This window comes from Silurus meridionalis, chromosome 14 (assembly GCF_014805685.1).
Source record: "Silurus meridionalis isolate SWU-2019-XX chromosome 14, ASM1480568v1, whole genome shotgun sequence".
Classification (NCBI taxonomy): domain Eukaryota; kingdom Metazoa; phylum Chordata; class Actinopteri; order Siluriformes; family Siluridae; genus Silurus; species Silurus meridionalis.
In genome coordinates this window covers 11,146,749-11,170,212 of record NC_060897.1, presented here as the reverse complement: position 1 = coordinate 11,170,212, position 23,464 = coordinate 11,146,749, and the positions used below count along the sequence as shown (strand labels likewise).

At 40.4% G+C, this 23,464-nt stretch overlaps 1 protein-coding gene across 4 annotated transcripts in view; it reads right to left on the bottom strand.

Annotated features, from left to right (window-relative positions):
• The window catches only part of sdk2a (sidekick cell adhesion molecule 2a), a 146,692-nt gene that overhangs the window by 63,853 nt on the left and 59,375 nt on the right, over positions 1-23,464 (bottom strand). For all 4 annotated transcript variants that reach the window (XM_046865655.1, XM_046865656.1, XM_046865657.1 and 1 more), the window contains exons 2-3: positions 2,058-2,217; positions 87-193 (exon numbers count right to left, since the gene is read on the bottom strand). In XM_046865655.1, the coding sequence (XP_046721611.1) occupies positions 87-193; positions 2,058-2,217 (267 nt within the window). The remainder of the gene's footprint in view (positions 1-86; positions 194-2,057; positions 2,218-23,464) is intronic.

Genomic DNA, 23,464 nt, shown 5'->3' with positions numbered 1-23,464 from the left:
GTATTTTGCAGCCTTTGAAGTGACAAAGTCTAGACGGTCTCTGTTAGCCCTGCTTTAATTCTTGCTGCTGACGTAGTTGTACTTACAGGCAACCTGGACTTGAGTGCTCCTCTGCATGAGAGCGCCGACCCGGTTCCTCACAATGCACCTGTAAAAGCCAGCGTGGGAGCGGTGTAGAGACGGGATGAGGTACCTGGCAAACAGCACAGTCTCATCAGTGGTTTGACACACAAACTGACACACACACATATCTACTTTTCTCTCTCTTTAGAAAGAAGCAATTCTGGGCCTCAAGCAAAAGACACAAAACACACACACACACACACACACACACACACACACACACACACACACACACATATATTGTAGATATAAATATACCACAAAGGAAAAATACCAAAAGGCCAGTCAGTCCTTGGTTATTAATATGTAGTGAAGATTAGGAGTTGTTGCACTCAGGCTTGGTCCAGATTAAACCCACATCACTAAAGCCCACTTAGGCATAATGAAAAACTTTCTCAGGCACTACTTGACGCTATCATGACAGCATACATTTTGCGAAGTCATTATGTGCGAAAGCAGATGAGAACAAAGAACATAAAACACAAGTGCGTGTGTTTATGTTGATCAATGGAAGTTCGAAATTATGTACAAGAGGTGCTCGAGTCAGCCATGTGGGAGCAGTGGGAGGTGTGTGAGGTGTGTGTGAGTTTCTCGAAATCACTCCAGGGAGTGGGTTTGAGCGCTGCCGGTTATGCAGTTCTAGCATTTGATGTGTACACATGACCAGTGCCACTTTTGTTCTGTGAATCCTAATTCACTTAGCTGCTCACAATGAGCTCCTTATCTGCTGCTTCAGCTCTCTCTGTGGTGCCATTCACAGATTCCTGATACTGTAGTCAAGTGGATTCAGGTTCTCTCTTTAATCAAAAATGCAGCTGACAAAAAGGCCTAAGCGTGATCGACAGTACCGAATGCACACACACACACACACACACACACACACATACACACACACAAACACACACACACACAAACCCAGGTCTACGGTTGACTGACTGAAGAGAAGGACGCAGGTGGGGAGCCACTTGGGATCTCACACTGAGCTCCTTGGAATCTTGAAAGGCTTTTTACAAAATAATGGACTGCTTTTCTTTAAAGATAAGGGTTATACTCAGGGATGGGATAGAGTTCGGCCTCTCCACTGGTGGGCTTTTCTACATTACATAACTCTAATCGAACTCTAACCACAGGTGGTAAAAGAGTGAACGTGTAGTGAGAATGCAATTACAATTAATCACTGTTTTCAGAAGTGTTCACCAAATGTATAATATTTATAAGAAAGTGCTATTCACAGTTTATACATTTATCTTACCATCCACCACTGCACTGAAATCTTCTCTGTAGTGGTATAAAGAGTGGGGGGTGGGTGGGGAACATCCTTTCTTGAATTTGTCATGCGGATTTTCTTGACCATTTAGTCCATTAGTACTTTGGCTGAACTAAATAAGAAAGGACTATGTTCAGCACAAACTGTGTGTTACTCAATGAAACAAAGAAGGGAGGCAATGCACCTACAAAGAGGAGTAAAAAAGGCCATTCACTTTGCCTTTACAATTATAAATATTACATGGTTCTTGTGGCTGTGGAGCATAATGCATTCCACTGACAACGCTTTGATGAATATACTTTTATATTCTTGACACATGCTGGACGCTGCATTTATAAAGAATGCATGGAGCAAGAAAACAAAACGAGGGAAGGGGGTGGACCAAATCTTTTCCGTTTGTTCCCTGTGACCAAGCAGGAAATGACATGCACTAATGCGTGCCAGGAATGAATCGATATAAGAGAGTCATTTCGCGCCTGCATTGGGAATGAGGTGCCATATCTCAAGAGGCTTATGATCCTCCGCCATTTCTGAATAAATGCATAGGAATGAGCCGGGATCTGAATAAATATCCGCAAATGAGAAATTTGTTAAAAAGGTAAACTGAGATTAATGTGTCTATTTGTTTCAGTAATTATGTGGCAGGAATGACAAATGGAGAGCTCACCTGTACTCCAACGAGAATCGTGTCAGCTCAGTGCCATTGTACAGCCATTTGAACTCGAGTGGCCAGCTGCCCTCTGCCATGCAGGTCAGAACCAAACGATTGCCCTCGAGGTGGACCTGCGTTGCCACGGGCTCCATTTTGAAATAGGGTGGAACGTCATCTGCATGAAGTAAAATACATTTGAAATAAAGTTAAGAATTCAACAATGACAATCAAATAACATAATAAAGAGTAATAAGCAAATTCACTAAGATTATAAATACCAGTAGAGATATGTGAAGCTATATTAGTTAATTATTATATATATATATATATATATATATATATATATATATATATATATATATATATATATATATATATATATATAAAAGTGTTTACTGATTAAGTCATGCTTAGCAAAGTGTCCTATAAGTTGTATAGGGCAACTGTATAGCACATAATCAGAAATGCAAACAGATATTCAAACAATAGGATTAGAAAGAATAAAAAAGTCCAGTCCAGTTCCTTGCTGAAAAGTCTGTTGAACTTGGATCCTGTTTGACCAATAAACATAAAATATCCCAAATAGATACTAGTGTGTTTAGTGTCCTCCTTTCCATGACCACATAAAAATTGTACCCCAGGAGCAGGTTTCAAAAAAGCTCAACATCCTTCCCCTAGCATGTTTATTAGTCTGGTTGTAGTCCTTTATTTCGACCACCATCTCTCCTTCATTCACTGTTTATTCTACTGGTTGCTCTTGTAAAACACTACAAAGCTCAAAAGCAAAAAAACCATGGGGCTGAATCAAGACAACACTTATAAGTGAGAACATATCATCATGGTATCACAACTACATTGTGGTAGGTATTGAGGATGTAAGGAATGTACATTGGCTTTATTATAGACTATGACTAATCATCATCCTCCTCATATTTTTTATATAATGTAATTGAAGAAGAAGCCTTTATTTGTCACATATACACCGACCAGACATAATATTATGACATTATAACATAATGAGCGGTAAAGTGAATAAGCACTGTCTTCAACATGGCACCTGTCAGTGGGTTGGATATATCAGGCAGCAAGTGAGCATTTTGTCCTCAAGGTTGATGTGTAGAAGTGGGAAAACTGGGCAAGCGTAAGGATTTGAGCGAGTCTGACAAGGGCCAAATTGTGACGGCTAGACGACCGGGTCAAAGCATCTCCAAAACTGCAGTGGGGTTTTCCTGTCTGCAGTGGTCAGTATCTATCAAAAGTGGTCCAAGGAAGGAGCAGTGGTCATGGGCGGCCGAGGCTCATTGATGCACGTGGGGAGAGAAGGCTGGCCTGTGTGATCCCATCCACCAGATGAGCTCCTGTAGCTCAAATTGCTGAAGAAGTTAATGCCATTAATGCTTGATGGGTCAAAACTGTTTTGGCACCAAAAGGGGGACCAACACAATATTAGGCATGTGGTCATAATGTTTCGCCTGATCCATGGCCATAAAGTTATGCCTGGTCGGTGTAGATTACAGCACATTGAAAGTCTTTTCTTTGACCAAGAATGGTGATATCGACGCTTGACACTCCTGACCTTTTGATCAGTAGCCCAGAGCCTTCAACACAGCGCTCCACCTGCCCTCATTCCTACAATCTAAGAAATTTCATTTTTTTCTGCTTAAAATCTGGTCCAAGCTATAAAATAGCTCCACCCCAAAATAATCATTTAACAGTGAAGGACATGCTCGGATATTACAAATTCCTCAAATGCAAGCATTTACATTTATTCCAAACTTATTCATGTCAGCTTTTTTGTACATCTAATCATCACAAGAATACTTGCATCTTCCTTTTTTTTAATGTAATAGAAATAACTTCCTCATTATTTGCTTTTAAACTGCCCTCTGTCTCTTTAATACCCTCTGAGCAGCGTTTGGATGGTCTCAGTTGGACTGTTCGCCCTCTAACCCACACGCCTACACATTTTTCCAACAGTGTGGATTCTAACTTTTTCAAATTGCTTGACCAATGTTCGCCCATTGTTTTTTTTTTCCCTGACACATCTGTTATGATTACAACATGATTATAAGGTTTTGGGTGGTTGTTTTGCAAGTTACACCCACATTCCATTTTGACTTTTCACTTTAATTTTTAAGATAAAATAGAAGTCCTTTTTTTCCCCTCTCATTTCTTTTTAGTTTCCTCATGGGTTGAAAACTGTGTACAAAAACTGAGGCAGGATACAATCCAAGCAACTGAAGCTTGTTCAAGGTGCCAACAGTGGCTATGAGGCAGTCATGTTATTTGAACTTACAACTAGTTCAGAACCTTAGCTGCTGAGCCACTGATTTATTTATGAAATGCTTGGTTGCTCAGGTCCAGGACACAGATTACAGCCAGTCCCAGACAAGAAAACAGCCATTCAGTAAAGAATCACTAGCACCGGTGCAATTAGGCTTAAAGAGTGTTTGGGAATGCGGCCTGTAGTGTGTCTCGAAGACAAGTGCTGCTCAGCCAGTGGGTGAACATATACTAGACAGAAGATGGAGTATGACTCCCAGCGCTGCACTGGCATAACTGAGCGAAGACGTTCAAGAGTGCTTCAGAGATGGAGCAGTTCACCCGGTGAAGGTGACAGAATGAGCTATGATGTCCCTGTGCCTCCATTCATCTTTAGGATTTCTAATACAGGTGGATTATCTAGACTCGGGGGCACACTTTACAGGCAGAAGCCTCGAACCCAGGAGACAAAGTGCTTTCATTACCCATGCTTGATTTGCACACGACCCGACGTATCGACCACACTGACTTGTTCTACATAGATAATGTGAGTGTTGATGGTCACAGTGCTTGGTGCAATCTTATTAAAGCTCATATTAATTGTGGCACTAAGCTGGCACGCCCTGCGGCACGGCTGGATTCCGGATTCCATCCGTATCAGTGCTGATATCTTCTCTCTTGTGGGAGCTAGGAAGGGAAATTCTGCCCGCAGTCCAGTGGAGAAGACAATGAGTTAATAGGAAAGAAGGTAGACTGTGCAATAAAAGTGCTATAAAAACACACATGAAGTCACACACGTACACAAACACACTGATAAAGGTGCGTTAGGTTGTACCTGTGTAGTTCTGATATGTAAGTGTGACATGACAGCTGCATGGATGCATTCAGAGAACTTTTATTGCTTACTTTTCTCCACACACACACACACACACATACACACACATTAATAAATTATGGATTTCCTTTTCAGTAATACAAAAATATTGGACAGGAAAAAGCAACACACACACACACACACACACACACACACACACACACACACACACACACACACACACACACACACACACACACACAGACCCAGACACTCACAAGCTCGCTCAATTAGGAAAAAGATGATCCACCTTATCTTCCATATTTGATACCGACAGACCATCAGCAGCCTAATCAAACGATTTAATGTCCCCTGCTGCTCCTCAAATCATTACCACTGGGTAACAACCTTCATAAATGACACCCCCTCCCACCACAACCATCACCACCACCCTCCAAAAGCACCATTCCCTCCGGCCTTCAACAATAGCCTCATTTCCACCTCTGGGTAAATGTTCCTCTGCCAGCATGCAGGTCCATCCACTTAGCCATCCAGCTTTATAAATACAGCACCATTAGGGACCTCCACATGCAAAAACCAAACCCCAGCACTGATTGCCTAAAAGCAGCCGATAACCACATAGACAACTGCATGCCAATGCCATTGGAGGCTCGGCGGCGCCTATACCCGCTGATACAGAAAGGCATGTGCACCCCAGTGCTGATCGCTCTTCTATAACAATGCACCTGCGTTTGAAAAGAGATGAGGCGGCCCCATCGAAAAGGGTTGAGGCTTGCTGTAATTGCTCCCTCAGTGCAGAGTGAGGCTAGGTCCGTGGGTGGAATAGAGAGAGAGAAAACAGGTAGAAGTTTCAGCGCTATAGCTGGCTAATAATGCCTGTTTTCCCACAGATGTGGAGGCATTCATTTTCTGGAAATATGTGCACTGCTACAGTTTGGAACAATTTGACTGCTTGAAACTTTTGATGTAAAGTTGGAGTAATTAGTTTAACCTTCCCTGCTGCATCATGCCAGAGATGATAATCAGCATTACAGAGCGGCAGACAAATGCTGTTTATACTGTACCCGGGGTTGTACAATCTCACTCGGAGTTTGTTCCACAACGAGAGTGTGAGAATGCCTGAGAGGTCTTCTAGGACGAGCCACTTACTCGGTGTAAGCCTCTGATCTGGTGCTATGTCATATGACTGGAGAATTTCCTTTCACTCAGAGTGGCCTCCTATCTCTCTATCAGATACACAAATAGAATCCCTTGGTCCGAAAAAATCTCAAGCGCAGCCTTCCAAGATTGTGCTGCAGTTGCCATTTCTCATTAGAGCCCATATGCTGTACACGTGGCAGGTACTCTTTTACTACAGATGTTCAGCGGGGGGTCGGCAGGGACACGCTTCGCTTTTTTGTGCCTGCCTACGCAGGTCGACAGCCAAGTGTGACTTGTGGAGGTAATTTTTACACACACAGCTTGTGTGAGTGTGAGCAGAGGCGGAGGTGCCAGAGAACACAGGTCCAGATGGAGAGCCTGAGGGAGGTTTCTTGGTAGCAAAGAAGCTTGCTGAGGGGAAACCGTGTTAGCGGCTGGCCTCCAAGCATCAAGCACTGGCCACCCCTTCCGAAGCGTCCTTGAGCTCAGTATGGTTTCCAGAACCACGGAAAGAGAGCACCTTCTTTTAACCTGATGGCTGAAGTCAAATTGGGTGGTACTGCTCCACTCTTGCCTCACCTGCTGCGCACACAGAATGTTAATAGCACCCAGACAAAAGCAATGGGCAACAGGCTGAATCCATAATACATGCCCCATTATTCTTTTGCAGGGCACCATGCTAGCATGCAATCATACAGAGAAGGCTCGCATTCAGCCCTTGCAATTTCCCCCAGTATATTTCTATGGGAAAAGTCAACTGCATCATGCTCTATTTAATAATTTTCTGGCACCAGCATGTGCAAGTGGTTAAGCCAATCAGGGCCAGTTCACCATTGTGCTGCAGCTACCTTAGCAAAGAGTAAACAAACAAGCAGGCACAGTCTCTAAAATAAAAACCCCTTGCCCCTCAAACATTTTCCTATGCTGTCTCCTCACATTAATGATCTATAGCTAGAACAGAGTTTGTACCTTTGACCCAGTAAACCTCAATTGTGTGCATGTATGTTTATGACTGCTTTTAGGTGAGTTGTAAGAACTGGCAGAGGGACAATCTCACTCTACGCTCGTGGGTTTCATTGAAGGTCAGCCTGCTCTGTCACTCTGTCAGAGAGCCTCGTCACCGTGACAACCAGCACCCCGTCGATTTATACTTCATCAGCTTCCCTGAGTGGGAGAACTGCCCTCCGCCCTGGCAGCAAGGTGAAGAAGCCCATTACTGCTCAAAACCAAACACACAGCTGCCTGCATTTGTACAGGGCTGAGGGGAAAAAAATCGACAGGGCCATGCGAGGCATTACAAACCCCATGATCTATTGTTTCCTGTATTCATTTGGAGTAAAGTCTGTTCAGCTGATATCCGTAAACCTTGCATACAAGCTCAGATCCATAACAGATGCACATGTGTTGATGGCCTGTAAAACACCTACGCAGGACAACTGGAAATGCCATGGAGGCGTTGTGTAGCAGCACGCGATGCAAATGGTGAACGCTCTTAACTTGCAACGCAGCGTTATTTATAAACGAGATGGAGGGAACAATAAGAAACTCGGCATTACTTTGTTTAATTCCGGTTACAATTCAATCTGCATGACAATATGCAGAGCTGAATTTCATTACCTTGCCGGATAAGGCCGAGCACAACTGCATGTGCGCAGACTCTGAATAGGTCGCCGAGGGTTAATGGATGTGTAATTGATGAGATTAACTGAGGTGTAATGCAGCATGGCATTGCGACTTTGATCTACGGAGCTGCCGGGAGCCCGGTGACGTTGCTCAAACGCAATTAGAAACAGCATTGAGCTATCAAACCAAGATCTAATTAGGAGTGAAGACAGTGCATTGAAGGGGGGCAGTCAATGGCCAACAGATTGAATTATCAGAGCCTGCAAGCTGCAGCACCACAATGCCTGCACGCACCCCTTTTCTCTTTCTTTCCGTCTTCATTTGATTTGATGCCAGTTTGCACAATTCTGTACAATTTTCTTCCTTTCTGTATGTTCCTTCTCTCTTTGTTCTCGGTTTCTCGCTTGCTACCTTTTACCTTCCTGTCTCTGATTCAGCATCGGGGGAATCTGTGTGTCTTGGGATGTGTAACTCGGACTTAATTAGGCACCACTGTGCTTGGCACAATGTATACACAAGAGTTGTTACGAACGCCAACCACCGATTAATGAGATGCCGTACATCTACATCTCCGATGCACAACTATTTCTTTTCCTCAGCCGATGCCTCGAGAGGCAGGCAATCAGAAACCCCTGCCTTCAAACCCTTGCAAACATTCACCCCACCCCATCCCACCCCACCCTCTCCCTTTCAGCATTCCCTGTGGGTTTTGATGCCTTTGATGGACTGGCACAGCAAACAATTTCCATTCTTGGACCCGGCAACTTTAATCCTATAATTACATGCTGAGCAACAGAGAAAAATCATATCTCGAGGTCTGCTCAGTTGAATTCATTCAGAAAGAAGTGAAAATGATAACAAGTGAGAGCAAAGATCAAGTTTAGGTGCTACTGAAAAGGATAAATTGACAAACGATTTTTAGAGGAAAGAGAAAACAGAGAGTATAAGAAAGAGAGGGAGGAAGAATCCACTGCAGAGAGAGGAGAATGCCTTCTCCTAGCAAAGAAGGAGTGAACTGAATTTAGAAAGTAGGGCAAACAGTAATGGAGGAAGATAACAAACAAGGACGGTGAAATGGGAATTCCATACGTTCCGACCATCTGCTGAGATTGTTTAGACTCGCCTCGATAATTAGAACCTAATTAGCCGACGGCGTGGACGGAAAGCATTTCTTTAGCTCGTGGTGATTTTGTGGCTTTTTGATTACAGCTGTACACCTTCACTCGCGCAGTGCAGTGCTGTCCACAAGACCTGACTCCTGCCAGGTTTTGAATGAACCCTAAACAAACAGGCTGTGCAATTAGGACTCATTACACCACTGTTACTTGGAGGCTTCTCATCATGGATTTAGTCACATCCCAGCTATAGAGGAGACTAGATTAATGAATTAGAGGTACCACAGTAGCCCATCTGTTCTATTTGTCATTTAAACTGTGTCTCCGAGATGTAGAGCGGTGGGTAACAAGGCGCTACATATCTCATTCTCCCCCTTATGCACCACATCCACATGAACCCCCTGCACTGGGAAGATTGAGCATGTGTTAATACTTCAGCACTGTGCTGTATCCGGAGGCTGGCATTGTAATATATGGGTGCGGAAAGGCTGCCAATTGTGATTCTTATCAGTGTGTGGAGAGTGAGAGAAAGAGGACTGGGTGGTGGAGCTCTGAGTGGCAGGGCTGGATGTATGTGCTAATGGATGTGCGGCTTTGACAGAGAAAAGAATTACCATCCACCTTCATTACATTTACACCAGCCGGTCTAGCGAAGCAGGGAGGGGCTCGCATGGACACATCTTTATTTATCTGTTACAAGACTGAGGGACATGTCTCACATAAAGAACATCTTTCACACACGTTTCAGCTTTTTCTTTACTGCTTCTGATTGCTCGCAGGCTCCGGAGTCAAATTTCAAAAGAATCCATCATTCTGTCATGTGTCAGGCATTCACTTTCGACGTTCACCGAGCTTTTATCTGCGATATTTTTCAGTTTCCAGCTCAGTTTTACCACCAGCTCTTGGAGCCTTCTCTTAAACTTTTCTCCACACACAATGGACTACCTGCACAATGCAGTGTGACGTAAACCTGTCTGAACAACAGCTCCAATCAATGATATCTTTTCCTCTTTACTGCACTTTTATCATCATCACTCCTGGATTGTCGTGTATATTAATCATAAAGTTTAGAATCTTTTTTTCTTTTATGTACTGTGCAAACCATTACTTTTAATGATTGTTTATTATCTGATGCTGCTTTTATACCCTGTGCTTGGAGTAAATGGCAAAAAAAAAGGAAGTTAGTGATGTGTAAGATAGTGGAGGACTCATTGGAGGAGTGGTTTCAGTGCAATCTATGTGGGTACCAGAGCCATGAGCAAAAGAACCATTTACCTAATATTATATATATATATATATATATATATATATATATATATATATATATATATATATATATATATATATATATAATAATAATTAACTAATATAGCTTCACGTGCAGCGAACACACACGTTTCATTTAGAAATATTACAAGTGCCACACATATGAGTGTTTCTATTTTGTCATTAAATCATTATCGATTGTAAATGTGTATGTAAATATAAAATTAGCTGTTAAGCAGTGCTCATCACTGCTTGTTTATTGTTTGTTTAAAAATGAATGGTTAATATTGAGTATTTTCTACGTATATAGTTTTTATCAGTTGTATATTTCTGATTATTAGTATACTTTTGTTTATCTTTCTGTATACAGGCAGTCCTCTACTTACGATGGAGACGTTACGACGACTACATCGGAAGTCAAAAATATCGTAAGTCGAAGATGGTGCTATGACTGTGACGGTCTTTCCTGCTTCATGCTGATTTATCGTTTCCATTTTCTGCTCCCAACTGGTGGCTTTCCTCTTCTTTTTTTCACTACCAGCAGGAGACATACTTGGGCGCTTTTAAGACATGCTTTTATAACTAAAATTGCTGTTTGAAACCGTTTGAAACAAAGAAATTACACACTAAGACAACTTTACTCCGCCGGCCGATAGGGAGAGTGGGGCATCTCACAGAGCGAGAGATACGCTCATCCCAGCTGCGCCTCCACCGCATCGTACGTCGTACGCTGCTGCCTGTTGCGCGAAATGTTCAATGTCGTATCGTAAGATCGAAAAATCGTAAGTCCAACCATCGTACCTCGGGGATCATCTGTACTTTAATTTAGAATTTTCTAATTTGTTGTTGCAGCCTGATACTACAATCGTTTAGATCGATTTTTTAATTAATTAATATACGCTCAGTGGCCCAAAATGACAAAGACAGGAAACGGCTGAAAATCCCTCATTCCATTTGTGTAAAGCTTGTTGTATCATACCAAAAAGACTCGAGGCTATAATTGCTGCTAAAGATGCTAAACTAACTACTAAATAAAGAGTCTAAATCCTTATGTACATGTATAACATAATATGTGCTTTTTGATAATCGCATTCAACATTTAGTTCCACTTTGCGCTAATTCCCTCCACTCTTCTGGGCAGATGCTCCACTAGATTTTAGTGTGTGCTTGTGGAGATTTGTGCTCATTCAGGCACAAGGATGTTAGTAAAGTCAGGTACTGATGTAGGTCGGGCCTGGGATGCAGTCAGCATTGTCATGTGTTCCAAAAAAATATAAAAAAAAATTTGAAGAATAGTTTTTTTCCTGTAGCTGTTACTGCACTGAACAGCTGATTCAACACTGCATTGTTACTTTCTGTGTATTTTGCACTGCTTATCCACCACACATTTCTTTTCGCACCATCTATAACTCACATTTGCACTACTATACATTTCACCTATATTTATACTGTATATACTGTATCATATATACATTCATACTCGTACTAACTTGCACAGTACATTGTATGTTACTATATATACCATATATATTTACCTACTGCACCTTCTGTACATTAATCACCCTCATCCCTGTATATATGGACCTCATACCTTATATATATACAGTGAGGAAAATAAGTATTTGAACACCCCGCTAGTTCTCCCAATTAGAAATCATGGAGGGGTCTGAAATTGTCATCGTAGGTGCATGTCTACTGTAAGAGATATAACCAAAAAAAAAATCCAGAAATCACAATGTATGATTTTTTAACTATTTATTTGTATGATACAGCTGCAAATAAGAATTTGAACACCTGAGAAAGTAAATGTTAATATTTGGTACAGTAGCCTTTGTTTGCAATTACAGAGGTCAAACGTTTTCTGTAGTTTTTTACCAGGTTTGCACACACTGCAGGAGGGATTTTTGCCCACTCCTCCACACAGATCTTCTCTAGATCAGTCAGGTTTCTGGCCTGTCGCTGAGAAACACAGATTTTGAGCTCCCTCCAAAGATTCTCAATTGGGTTTAGGTCTGGAGACTGGCTAGGCCATGCCAGAACCTTGATATGCTCCTTACAGAGCCACTCCTTGGTTGTCCTGGCTGTGTGCTTCGGGTCATTGTCATGTTGGAAGACCCAGCCTCGACCCATCTTCAATGCTCTAAATGAGGGAAGGAGGTTGTTCCCCAAAATCTCGCAATACATGGCCCCGGTCATCCTCTCCTTAAAACAGAGCAGTCGCCCTGACCCATGTGCAGAAAAACACCCCCAAAGCATGATGCTACCACCCCATGCCTCACAGTAGGGATGGTGTTCTTGGGATGGTACTCATCATTCTTCTTCCTCCAAACACGTTTAGTGGAATTATGACCCAAAAGTTCTATTTTGGTCTCATCTGACCACATGACTTTCCCCCATGACTCCTCTGGATCATCCAAATGGTCACTGGCAAACTTAAGACATGCCTGGTTTAAGCAGGGGAACCTTCCGTGCCATGCATGATTTCAAACCATGACGTCTTAGTGTATTACCAACAGTAACCTTGGAAACGGTGGTCCCAGCTCTTTTCAGGTTATTGACCAGCTCCTCCCGTATAGTTCTGGGCTGAATTCTCACCTTCCTTAGGATCATTGAGACCCCACGAGGTGAGATCTTGCATGGAGCCCCAGTCCGAGAGAGATTGACAGTCATATTTAGCTTCTTCCATTTTCTAATGATTGCTCCAACAGTGGACCTTTTTTCACCAAGCTGCTGGCAATTTATCCGTAGCCCTTTCCAGCCTTGTGGAGGTGTACAATTTTGTTTCTAGTGTCTTTGGACAGCTCTTTGGTCTTGGCCATGTTGGTAGTTGGATTCTTACTGATTGTATGGGGTGGACAGGTGTCTTTATGCAGCTAACGACTTCAAACAGGTGCATCTAATTTAGGATAATAAATGTAGTGGAGGTGGACATTTTAAAGTCAGACTAACAGGTCTTTGAGGGTCAGAATTCTAGCTGATAGACAGGTGTTCAAATACTTATTTGCAGCGGTATCATACAAATAAATAGTTTAAAAATCATATATTATAGATTTCTGGATTTTTTTTTTTTTAGATTATGTCTCTCACAGTGGACATGCACCTAAGATGACAATTTCAGACCCCTCCATGATTTCTAAGTGGGAGAACTTGCAAAATATACTGTATATATATATATATATATATATATATATATATATATATATATATATATATATATATATATATATATATATATATATATATATATATATATATATATATATATATATATATATATACATATATATATATATATATATATATATATATATATATATATATATATATATATATATATATATATATATATATATATATATATATATATATATATATATATATATATATATATATATATATATATATATATACAGTGCCCTCCACGATTATTGGCACCCTGTTTAAGATGTGGTCGTGGACCTCTAAAAATTCTCCTTTTCTTAAAACAACATAGAACCCAAATGCAAAAAAAGAGAAAAATCCAACCTTTTATTTAAGTACATTACTTTGGTGGTAAAAAATCACACATTTAGAAGAAAAAAAAACTTGAAATCATGTGTGCCACAATTATTGGCACCTAACAATTCCTCTGAAAAATTTAATTATTTTTTTTTTATATATTTTTCTGTAGTTGCTAAGGTTGGTCAGGGTATCTAGGGACTTTTAATTAGTAATTCATGATTTCCTGTTTCCTGGGGTATAAATATGACGTGACACAGAGGCCTAATTCTCTTACCCATTTGTCAACATGGCAAAGACAAGAGAACACACCATTCAAGTAAGGCAGATGTGTCGACCTTCATAAGTCAGGCAATGGCTACAAGAAAATAGCCACTCGCCTTAACTTGCCGGTATCTACAGTCAGAGGAATCATTAAGAAGTTTAAAACAACTGGAACAGTGACAAACAAGGCTGGAAGAGGTCCCAAGTTTATCTTGCCACAACGCACAGTGAGGAGGATGGTAAGAGAAGTAAAAAAATTTCCCAAGCTCACCGTCACAGAATTGCATCAAAGAGTGGCATCTTGGGGTCACAGAGTCTCCAAAACAACCATCAGACGCTCTCTACATGCCAACAAGCTGTTTGGGAGGCATGCAAGGAAAAAGCCTTTTCTCACTAACACTCACAAACATAAACGTCTGGAGTTTGCTAAGCGGTACTGGGACTTCAACTGGGATCGTGTGCTTTGGTCAGATGAGACTAAGATTGAGCTTTTTGGCAACAAACACTCTAAGTGGGTCTGGCGTAAAACAAAAGATGAGTATGCCGAAAAGCACCTCATGCCCACCGTGAAGTATGGTGGAGGATCTGTGATGCTGTGGGCCTGTTTCTCTTCCAAAGGCCCTGGGAACCTTGTTAGGGTGCATGGCATTATGAGCGCTTTGAAGTACCAGGATATTTTAAATAAAAACCTGATGGCCTCTGCCAGAAAGCTGAAGATGGGTCGTCATTGGGTCTTTCAGCAGGATAATGATCCAAAACATGTGGCAAAATCTACACAAAAGTGGTTCAGCAGTCACAAACTCAAGGTCCTCCCATGGCCATCTCAGTCCCCAGACCTCAACCCAATCGAAAACCTGTGGGGCGAGCTAAAGAGAAGAGTGCATAAGAGAGGACCCAGGACACTGGATGATCTAGAAAGATTGTGCAAAGAAGAATGGTCAAAATCCTCTCTGTGTTCTCCAATCTTGTGAAATGTTATAGGAGGAGATTAAGTGCTGTCTTGTTGGCAAAAGGAGGTTGTACAAAGTATTAACATCAGGGGTGCCAATAATCGTGGCACACATGATTTCAAGGTTTTTTTTTCTAAATGTGTGATTTTTTTACCACCAAAGTAATGTACTTAAATAAAAGGTTGGATTTTTCTCTTTTTTTGCATTTGGGTTCTATGTTGTTTTAAGAAAAAGGAGAATTTTTAGAGGTCCACGACCACATCTTAAACAGGGGTGCCAATAATCGTGGAGGGCACTGTATATATATATATATATATATATATATATATATATATATATATATATATATATAGCCAATATTGGAAATTCATAGCTCCAATGCACCAAGTTTAAACCTGAACATGTTTCGGTGTGAAATTTCACATTCATCCATGTGCATGTGTTCATTTTCTCTTGTGGTCTCCACTTTTTTATCCCACATGCTGCCACCTGCCTACAGGTTGTTTGGTGACACTAAATAACCCTGTGGTGGGAGTAGGTGTGTAAATGGTGCCTTGCGATTCTATTTCTGTAATATGTTCTCTAAACATAAATGAATGAATGCAGCTTGCCAAAATATGTATAAATAACTTTTACTTACTCTCTCAATAACAAGCATCCAAATAAAAAAAAGATTTGAACAACACAATATATAAAAGTAAACACTATAAAAAAAAAAAAGAAATAATAAATAATAAAGGAATAAATACATTATGAGACTGCATAAAAACATCTGTCGTGCTACGGCACATCATCTGCCTGAAGACTGCAGTTAAAATAATGAAGAACTTTTTGCACTCTACATTCAAAATAAGCACTGAATGTTATGATCAGTAAAATGCATATGTAATGCATATGCAATAAAATGAATGTTGGTAGAACATTAGTACACAAGGAAAACTATCACAACACCCATATACAGTATCTTACAAAAGTGAGTACACCCCTCACATTTCAGTAACTATTTTATTATATCTTCTCAAGGGAGGAATCAACTTCTTTGATGGACCCTTGCGAGTTCTGTTCCTGTATGACCCTAAGCACTGTACCGTAACTCAGTTTCAGGGTGTTACCGATCTTCTTATAGCAACAATTCTAATTCTCAAATCCTCAGAGTTTTCTTTGCCGTGAGGTGCCATGTTGAACATCCAGTGGTCCGTAAGAGAGAATTGTACTCAAAGCACTAAATTTGAACTGCTCTAATACAAGATACAAAAATGTGTATGGTCCTGTCAATCAGACAAAAAAATAATCATGATTAATAGGACATTTCCTATTTAGGCGTTGCACGGTTATATGAATTACAGCTGTTCACTTTCGGTGTATTCACTTTTGTTGCCAGCTATTTTGACAATAATGACTATTTTTAGAGGACAGTAAATCTGTACTGCTATACAAGCTGCACATTGACTACTCTAAAATATATCCACATTTCATTTCTGTAGCATTGTCCCTGAATAAGATTTACTAAAATAGTTGCTAAAATGTGAGGGGTGTACTTTTGTGAGATACTGTATATGAACATGGTCCCTAGCACCAGTAATGCAGTTATATACCTAAAGCCCACACAAGCCTTTGTGTTTGTTTTGGTTTTTTCAACTGCCTGAAAAACAGTAAGCAGGGAAAAGAACATTTTGTTCTTTGTTTTGCCAGATGACACCAAACTCGCTTGTTAAATCATCTCAAAAGATCTAGTCACAACCAACCAAATAGTGGGCAAGAAGATAAAGAAAATAAAAACGAAACAAAAGAAACTGTGATCACCATAGTTACAGTAGAAGTATGTATAGGAACACAGCAAGTCAGCCATGAAACAATCTTATACTTCGATTGAGGTTGGAATGACTGGTTGGAATGGGAGGTGCAAAAAAAAAAAAAAAAAAAAACGCTTTGATCCTGGAGAAGAAACAATCAGTTGCGTAAATGGCGGCTTCCTGTCCAAGCCTGTGCTCGGTGGTGAGATGGCAGATTGCAGTATGTCGCACAACTTCATTTTGTGCACACACTTCCAACAGACCTTTTGACCACCATTTTCTCCCATCGTCCTTTCTAACAGAGCTGCTGGTGCACCGAGGTAGTGTAATTATCAGCACCTTGGGGCTCCGTCCTATCCCCAAAGCGCTCGTTGGCTCCGGTCCTTGTCCAGCCATGGCTGAATTGCAGCTGCCATAAATGTCTCATGACCTCAAAGCCATGTATCAGCACATGGTGAGCCACCCTCTTCCCCGTTCTCACTAGTGCTTGGATAGCTAGAGCAATGCTGTTTTAAAAGAAGGGAGAAAACCAAAGGGGAAAAGAAGTGAAAAAAAAAATGAAAACACTGCAGCCATGCTTTCAAAGCCTGGCATCCCTCGAACAGCACGGTTCCTTTCGGCTTAATTAAGATGACTCGGCACTGAATCTCATTTTGACTCTCAATTACAGTTTTTTTTGCAGTGGGAGCTGAGAGCCAGGGCTCCAAAAACAAAAAGAATGCAGAGACTCAATTTTGAGAGCGCTAATTATTTCATGGGTGGACACGCAAATTTAGACGACGACGGCCTTGCCAAGAACAGGCGGCCACAAGTAACCTCTGCAGTCAGCAGAACTGAGGCAGACTGAGTGGACACACTGCGGTTAGCATGGCACTGAGACAGACAAACTTCCTGGAATTTGGTAGCTGGAGCGAGACTGACCACCCCTTCAAAAATAGACTAAATATGCAAGTGGTTTCTGGTAGTCTCGTATAAGAGCAGGGCATGGAGGTGCGAGCCGGCACGGATTAGCGCGTTATATAAAAGCTATAGAACGGTGCAGTATTTTTCATGCGCCGGTTTTAGCGCGCTCGCACTCTCTCGCCTGCTCTTTATATCCGGGGGATATAAAAAGAAACCAGATGACCAACAGTTCACTCTTTTGAAGGGAATTTAATTTAATGTTGCTAATGGAAGACATTACGAAACAAGGGTCGATGTTTTGTTTAGCTGCTACCGTTAATTATCGGTAATAAGGACACCATTGACAATTAGTTCCCTTAAAAAAAAATCGTCCCATTTTAAGCAATCTCTATCTGTCCTTCCGGTGAATACAGAACACACGCAGGATCACTCCTGCCATTCTGATGAAGCTATCACCTGCCGACAAACTCAGACCTGACAAATCAATAGCCATTCAAGCAGCATTACGAAGTCTTGCCTCGTGCTGAAAAACACAACACTCATTGCTTTTGGGCGGTAGTTGGCTACTCCAATTTTGTTCTTCCATTTCTTCTACGCTTTGGCAGCTGGGTTGTGTTGCATTGTGCCTTGTTGTTTTTGCCCATTTGAGTTTAGAGGAGGTGTTGTTTTTTTTGTTTTGTTTTTGTACTCCGCCCTCTTCCCTCAATGAAAACAAGTTTTTCGCTCAGATTGAAAAAAAAAACTTTCCACCGCTCCCAGGACACGAATCCACATCCTTCCTTTGACAAATCGGATTTATATACCAGCGTATTGAAAGCTGGAAAAGGTACAACATGAGGTTGAACTTATGTTCAAGGTTAGCTCTCTTTTTTTGGCACCATCTTATAAATATTCAGGAGCACTTAAAAGAGAAGGGAAGAGAAGAGGGAAAAGAAATTACACACACAGCACTTTTGGTACATTGTTACATTGTGTGAGAGGTTATTGTTGAAGTTACATAAGTAAAAAAAAATAAAAAAATCTTTTTGCACAATTGCCATTTTATTCATCTCTTGGTCTTAGAATAAATGCTTTTACTGCTCTACTAAAAACTTGTAAACGGAGACGATAAAAAAAACAACAAAAAAACACGTAACTACCACATGCAGTTTGACGTACGATTCGGATTGGTCCAAAAGTGTTGATCAATTTTCTCTAATAGCAGCTTTAACAGTGGTGCTGTCTGCAAGGTAGTCTGTATATTACAGCACTGTAATAATCTGTAATGACAACCTGCACAGGGCCACAGGGACATGAGGTAAAAGTATTAGAAATATCAATATGTGAAGTTTTCTGTTTCCGTATAAGCCCTTTCTTTAAACACAGTTTAAATTTTTTTTTTTTTTCGTTTTTTTTACAGTTAAACTTCAAAATTTCTACACTGGATAGTTTGCAATATTCAATGTTCTGGTTGTGAAAAAAGAGACACTGGGGAGGAAACTGGTACGTAACCTATATGGACAAAAATATTGGGACACCTGACCTTTCCTGCCATATGTGTTTATTCTCCAAACTGTTACCACAAAGCTAAAGGCATTTGATAAAATTCTGCATTAAATTTGATCTTGGAAAACCAAACCTGTTTCTCCTGTGCAGAAAGTGAGCTCCTGAAGTTATGGTTTACATGGTTTGGAGAAGATCTTGAGTGGCCTGCTATAGAGCTCTGACCTCATCCCTACTGAACACCTTTGCAATAAATTGGAATGCTGACTGAACCCCAGGCTTCCTCACAATACATCAGTACCTGACACTACTGACACACTTTTAGCTGATGAACACAAAATTCCACAAGCACACTCCAAAATCCAGTGGAACATCTTCCCAGAAGAATGGAGTGAATTATAAAAGCAAACTGGGACTAATTGTGGAATGCGATGCTCAAGAAGCACATACCATACTTATAACCAAGTGTCTGCATACTTTTGGCTAAATTGTATATATCTGTTATGATGCATTAAGCATAATTATAAACAAATAAATGGCATCATGTGTTTTTTTTTTTTATTAATCAGTTGTGGCAAATGTGGCAAAACTTAAAAATAAGAAAGACTTCATCAACTTGACTAACCATTAGATCATTAAAGTAGTAATAATGAGTGCATGCAAGTAGCTAATGTCTACTAGAATATATATTTTTTAACAGACATTTACATTGCTAGATCTGTTAATAAAGTCAGCCATTTGGTAACAAGTGGCCTAATGCTCTTGGCACCAGTGTGCAGGCTGAGTGATTTGGGATTAATGGCACTCGCCGTTCTACGCCGAAAAATGTCCGCGATTTGCATCATAAAACGTCTGTTAGTCCTCCACTTTTAGAAACGATTATCAGTAAATGGCTGGCCGACAGAATGCCAGATGGAGGTTGGCACGGTCGGCATTTTTCAGGCTTTTATTTTCAATATGCGAGACCCACTTTCAGATCTGGATAAACACACATCATGAGGCTGGGTTTTTTTCTATTTTTTGTTTAATAAATGTCTGTTATAATCCCTTAGATAATCTCTACAATCTAAAATATTCACTAAGAGGAAGTGGTACAGATAATCACAAACAAACATATTTACATGAAACCTATTAGAAGACCTTAATGCTGGTGTGATAATCACACAGGCAGTAGTTGAAATAGAGAATCTGATATAAATCACTCAAAGATCTGTATGAGACAATAAGTAATAGGCTTTTATGATATGGAAGGTATGAATATTCCTCTTAGACCTGATTTCCTTGGATTTCCTTGAGAGAATAATTAACATTTTAATCTGATGGGGGGCTGGAAAATTGTTTTGTCTTGTATGTGTGTGTATGTGTGAGTCATTAAAAAGCTCAAGGTTTGTCCCCTTTTCTTACTAGAAAAAAGGAAGTGGGACTTTAGAAGACAGTCACTCATGAGCTCACCATCTTGTTCATATTGAGCTCACTGAGAAAGGGAACTGGTGAAATGTGTGCAATCAATATGCGTTAGATCTTTAATAGTAATCCACAATTCAAGAAAGAAGGACATTGTGAATGGAATGAATGCACAGTACTGAGAATAATGTTCACTTCCTGGTTAAGTAAATATTCCATACACTTCTACTTCTTATGGCCTGTTCAGGACTGTCTTTCCACCCAGTAAGTTGTTAGCAGAGTTGTTATTATTGGTTTTCTTTGAAAAAATTCGGAATTGTGTTACTAATAGGTTTGCGATCGCTGTCGAATTTCACAAAAGAACGATCAGGGTTTTTCTCCATGATGAATGTCTATTTGTATTGGCGATATTGAAATATAAATATCTACAGGATCTACATCCTGTGTTCACACAAAGCTATTACACCAAGCAATAAGCAAAAGTAAAACAGCCAGCAATCGCAAATGACCCATTTGTCATGTCATTTTAAATCACTGATGTCCTGCAGAAACATCAGGAAAATAACAGACCAATCAATACTCGATATATTGATGTTTTATGACACCCAAAGACATTGTTAAAATATAGAGAGGAAATGAGAGTAAAAAAGCTTCCTTGGCCAATATGTGTTGTTGCTCCTCCATGAAAACAAGAAGGAACTTGTTCCATTTAAACATAAGGGCTGGAATTTACAATAATACTGCAGTAATATACAGTATATCATAGTGTACTGCTCGATATGAAGCTGAGCATGGTTTTTTCTTTCTTCTCCTTTCTGTACGTTTTTAGATAATACGTGCAACGAAGTAGGCTGTTTGTCATAGATTTCTCTGTCGTCAATATGTGAGGCGTTATGAACATTTAAACATGATCATCTAACACTCCTCCCTTGGAAACCGCTTTATTTCAAATCAGGAGAGACTACAGGGGATTAAAAAAGCATGCTTCTTCTAATCAGACAGCCTTTCATAAGCCACAATGGTAGAATACTAGCCGGCAATAATAGCACGCACGCACACACACACACACACACACACACACACACACACACACACACACACACACACACACACACACACACGCACACACACACGGTCACACACTGTTAAAGAAACCAAGGCAATCGGGAAGTTTGTATTTAGAATGTGTAGACCGCAGGATTCAAAAACATTATCGAGGCCACAAAGAGCTGCTTGATTTTCAAGACGCTGCTATCTAACAGAAGAATGTGAAATAAAGTGAAACAATAAATCATAAACGTCTGTGCACCATGGGCAACTCCTTTTCCCCATGCACATGTTTTGAAAAAGAATGTGATTCCCTTTTCCAGTGCCAAATGTCTTGGGCAAGTTTTAGGATTTTTTTTTTTTTTTTTTTGTGCTGTTTCAAAAATTTTAGCTGAGACGAAGTTTTCTGAGATCTGGCAACATCGGCACATCAGCATACATTACTTTATAGGTTATTGAGCTAATGATGTTTATTTCCGTTTCATTTCAATGCACAGTGTTTGTCGAATGATATGCTGCGTAGTCTCACATTAACGCTGCGTAAGTTTTAATTATTGTACTTTCTGTATGTGTTGAATCGTTTGGAATTCAATCGAACTGAAAATTTGTATGCTAACGAAATGGAATTTTATGTATTGTGACCCCCTGATTGTAAGGAAACTGATTTCTAAAAACAATGTTCTTTTTTTCATCTCTGGTAAGCGAGAGAAAAGATTTCCATTATCAGGACTATTATTAAAATCGAAATCCACCAGGCAGCTATGCATAAAATGTTAATAGCCCGAACACGCAACCTGCTTGTCCTGGGTGCCGGGCTACTGACTTGTCCACCTCTGACAAGAGCGTGTACAATCTTTGGCCTCATAAGCCCTGACACAGGAAACCTCTGTGGTATGCTAACAACATTTCGCACTTTTCAGCTGTCTGAAGTTTACATAATTTATCATAGACTCTTCGACTGTTACAGTTAAACACAATTTTTATTCCTAAATAGATATATTCTTTAAAAAAAAGTCTCCATACATAATTAAAAGCAAAAGGTCAGACATGGACCACACCATGAAGACATTTATTAGCGCATCGCTCTTTCATGTGATCGGTGTGAAAATGCCCGACATGTGGGTCAGAATCTTCAGCCTTGTGTTTGTCTCTCGACACCTGCGACCTGCTACATGCTCCTTTTTTCAACAGGCACATCATTTACATAGTCTCATGGGATCCACACAGTCTACCTCATCACTGTCATCGGGTCTGTCTCCTCTGTCCCCGAGTACACTTTCTCAATTGCCTTCCAACATGAGACGCTTCCAAGTTCCACGACCTCGCTCTTACTTCCTTAAGAACATCCGGACACCTTCTCCTGTTTGAGACAAACAATTAACGGCTGGCCTGTCATGTAGGAAAATGACTTATCCACCGAATTAAATGTCTCCCACAATTTCTTTGCTCTTCCAGCCTTCACCATAATTACACCAGAGCTGCTTTTCTTTCATCAAACCCAAGAATATTTCATAGTGCATGCTTTGGGGATGTTACACCATGTAACTCTTAGGTTACGCCTAAACTAATCTGGATGAACAAAAAAAACAGCGTTTTCGTCTAAAAAAACGCTCTGCGTCCACACTTTTGCTTTCGATCGTTTCCCAAAAGTTGCCCATCCACACACAAACGTCTAGAAACGCTTATATGTATGTCCTTAAGTGATACAATGAATATGTACCATACATGGTTTTTACAATGTTAAACAAAAAGGGTACAATATTTTTTGCCTATAGAGTAGTTTTTTTTCTGAGGGGTGAGCGGCTGCTGTAAGTGTCTGACACAAAGGCTTAAGGCAATT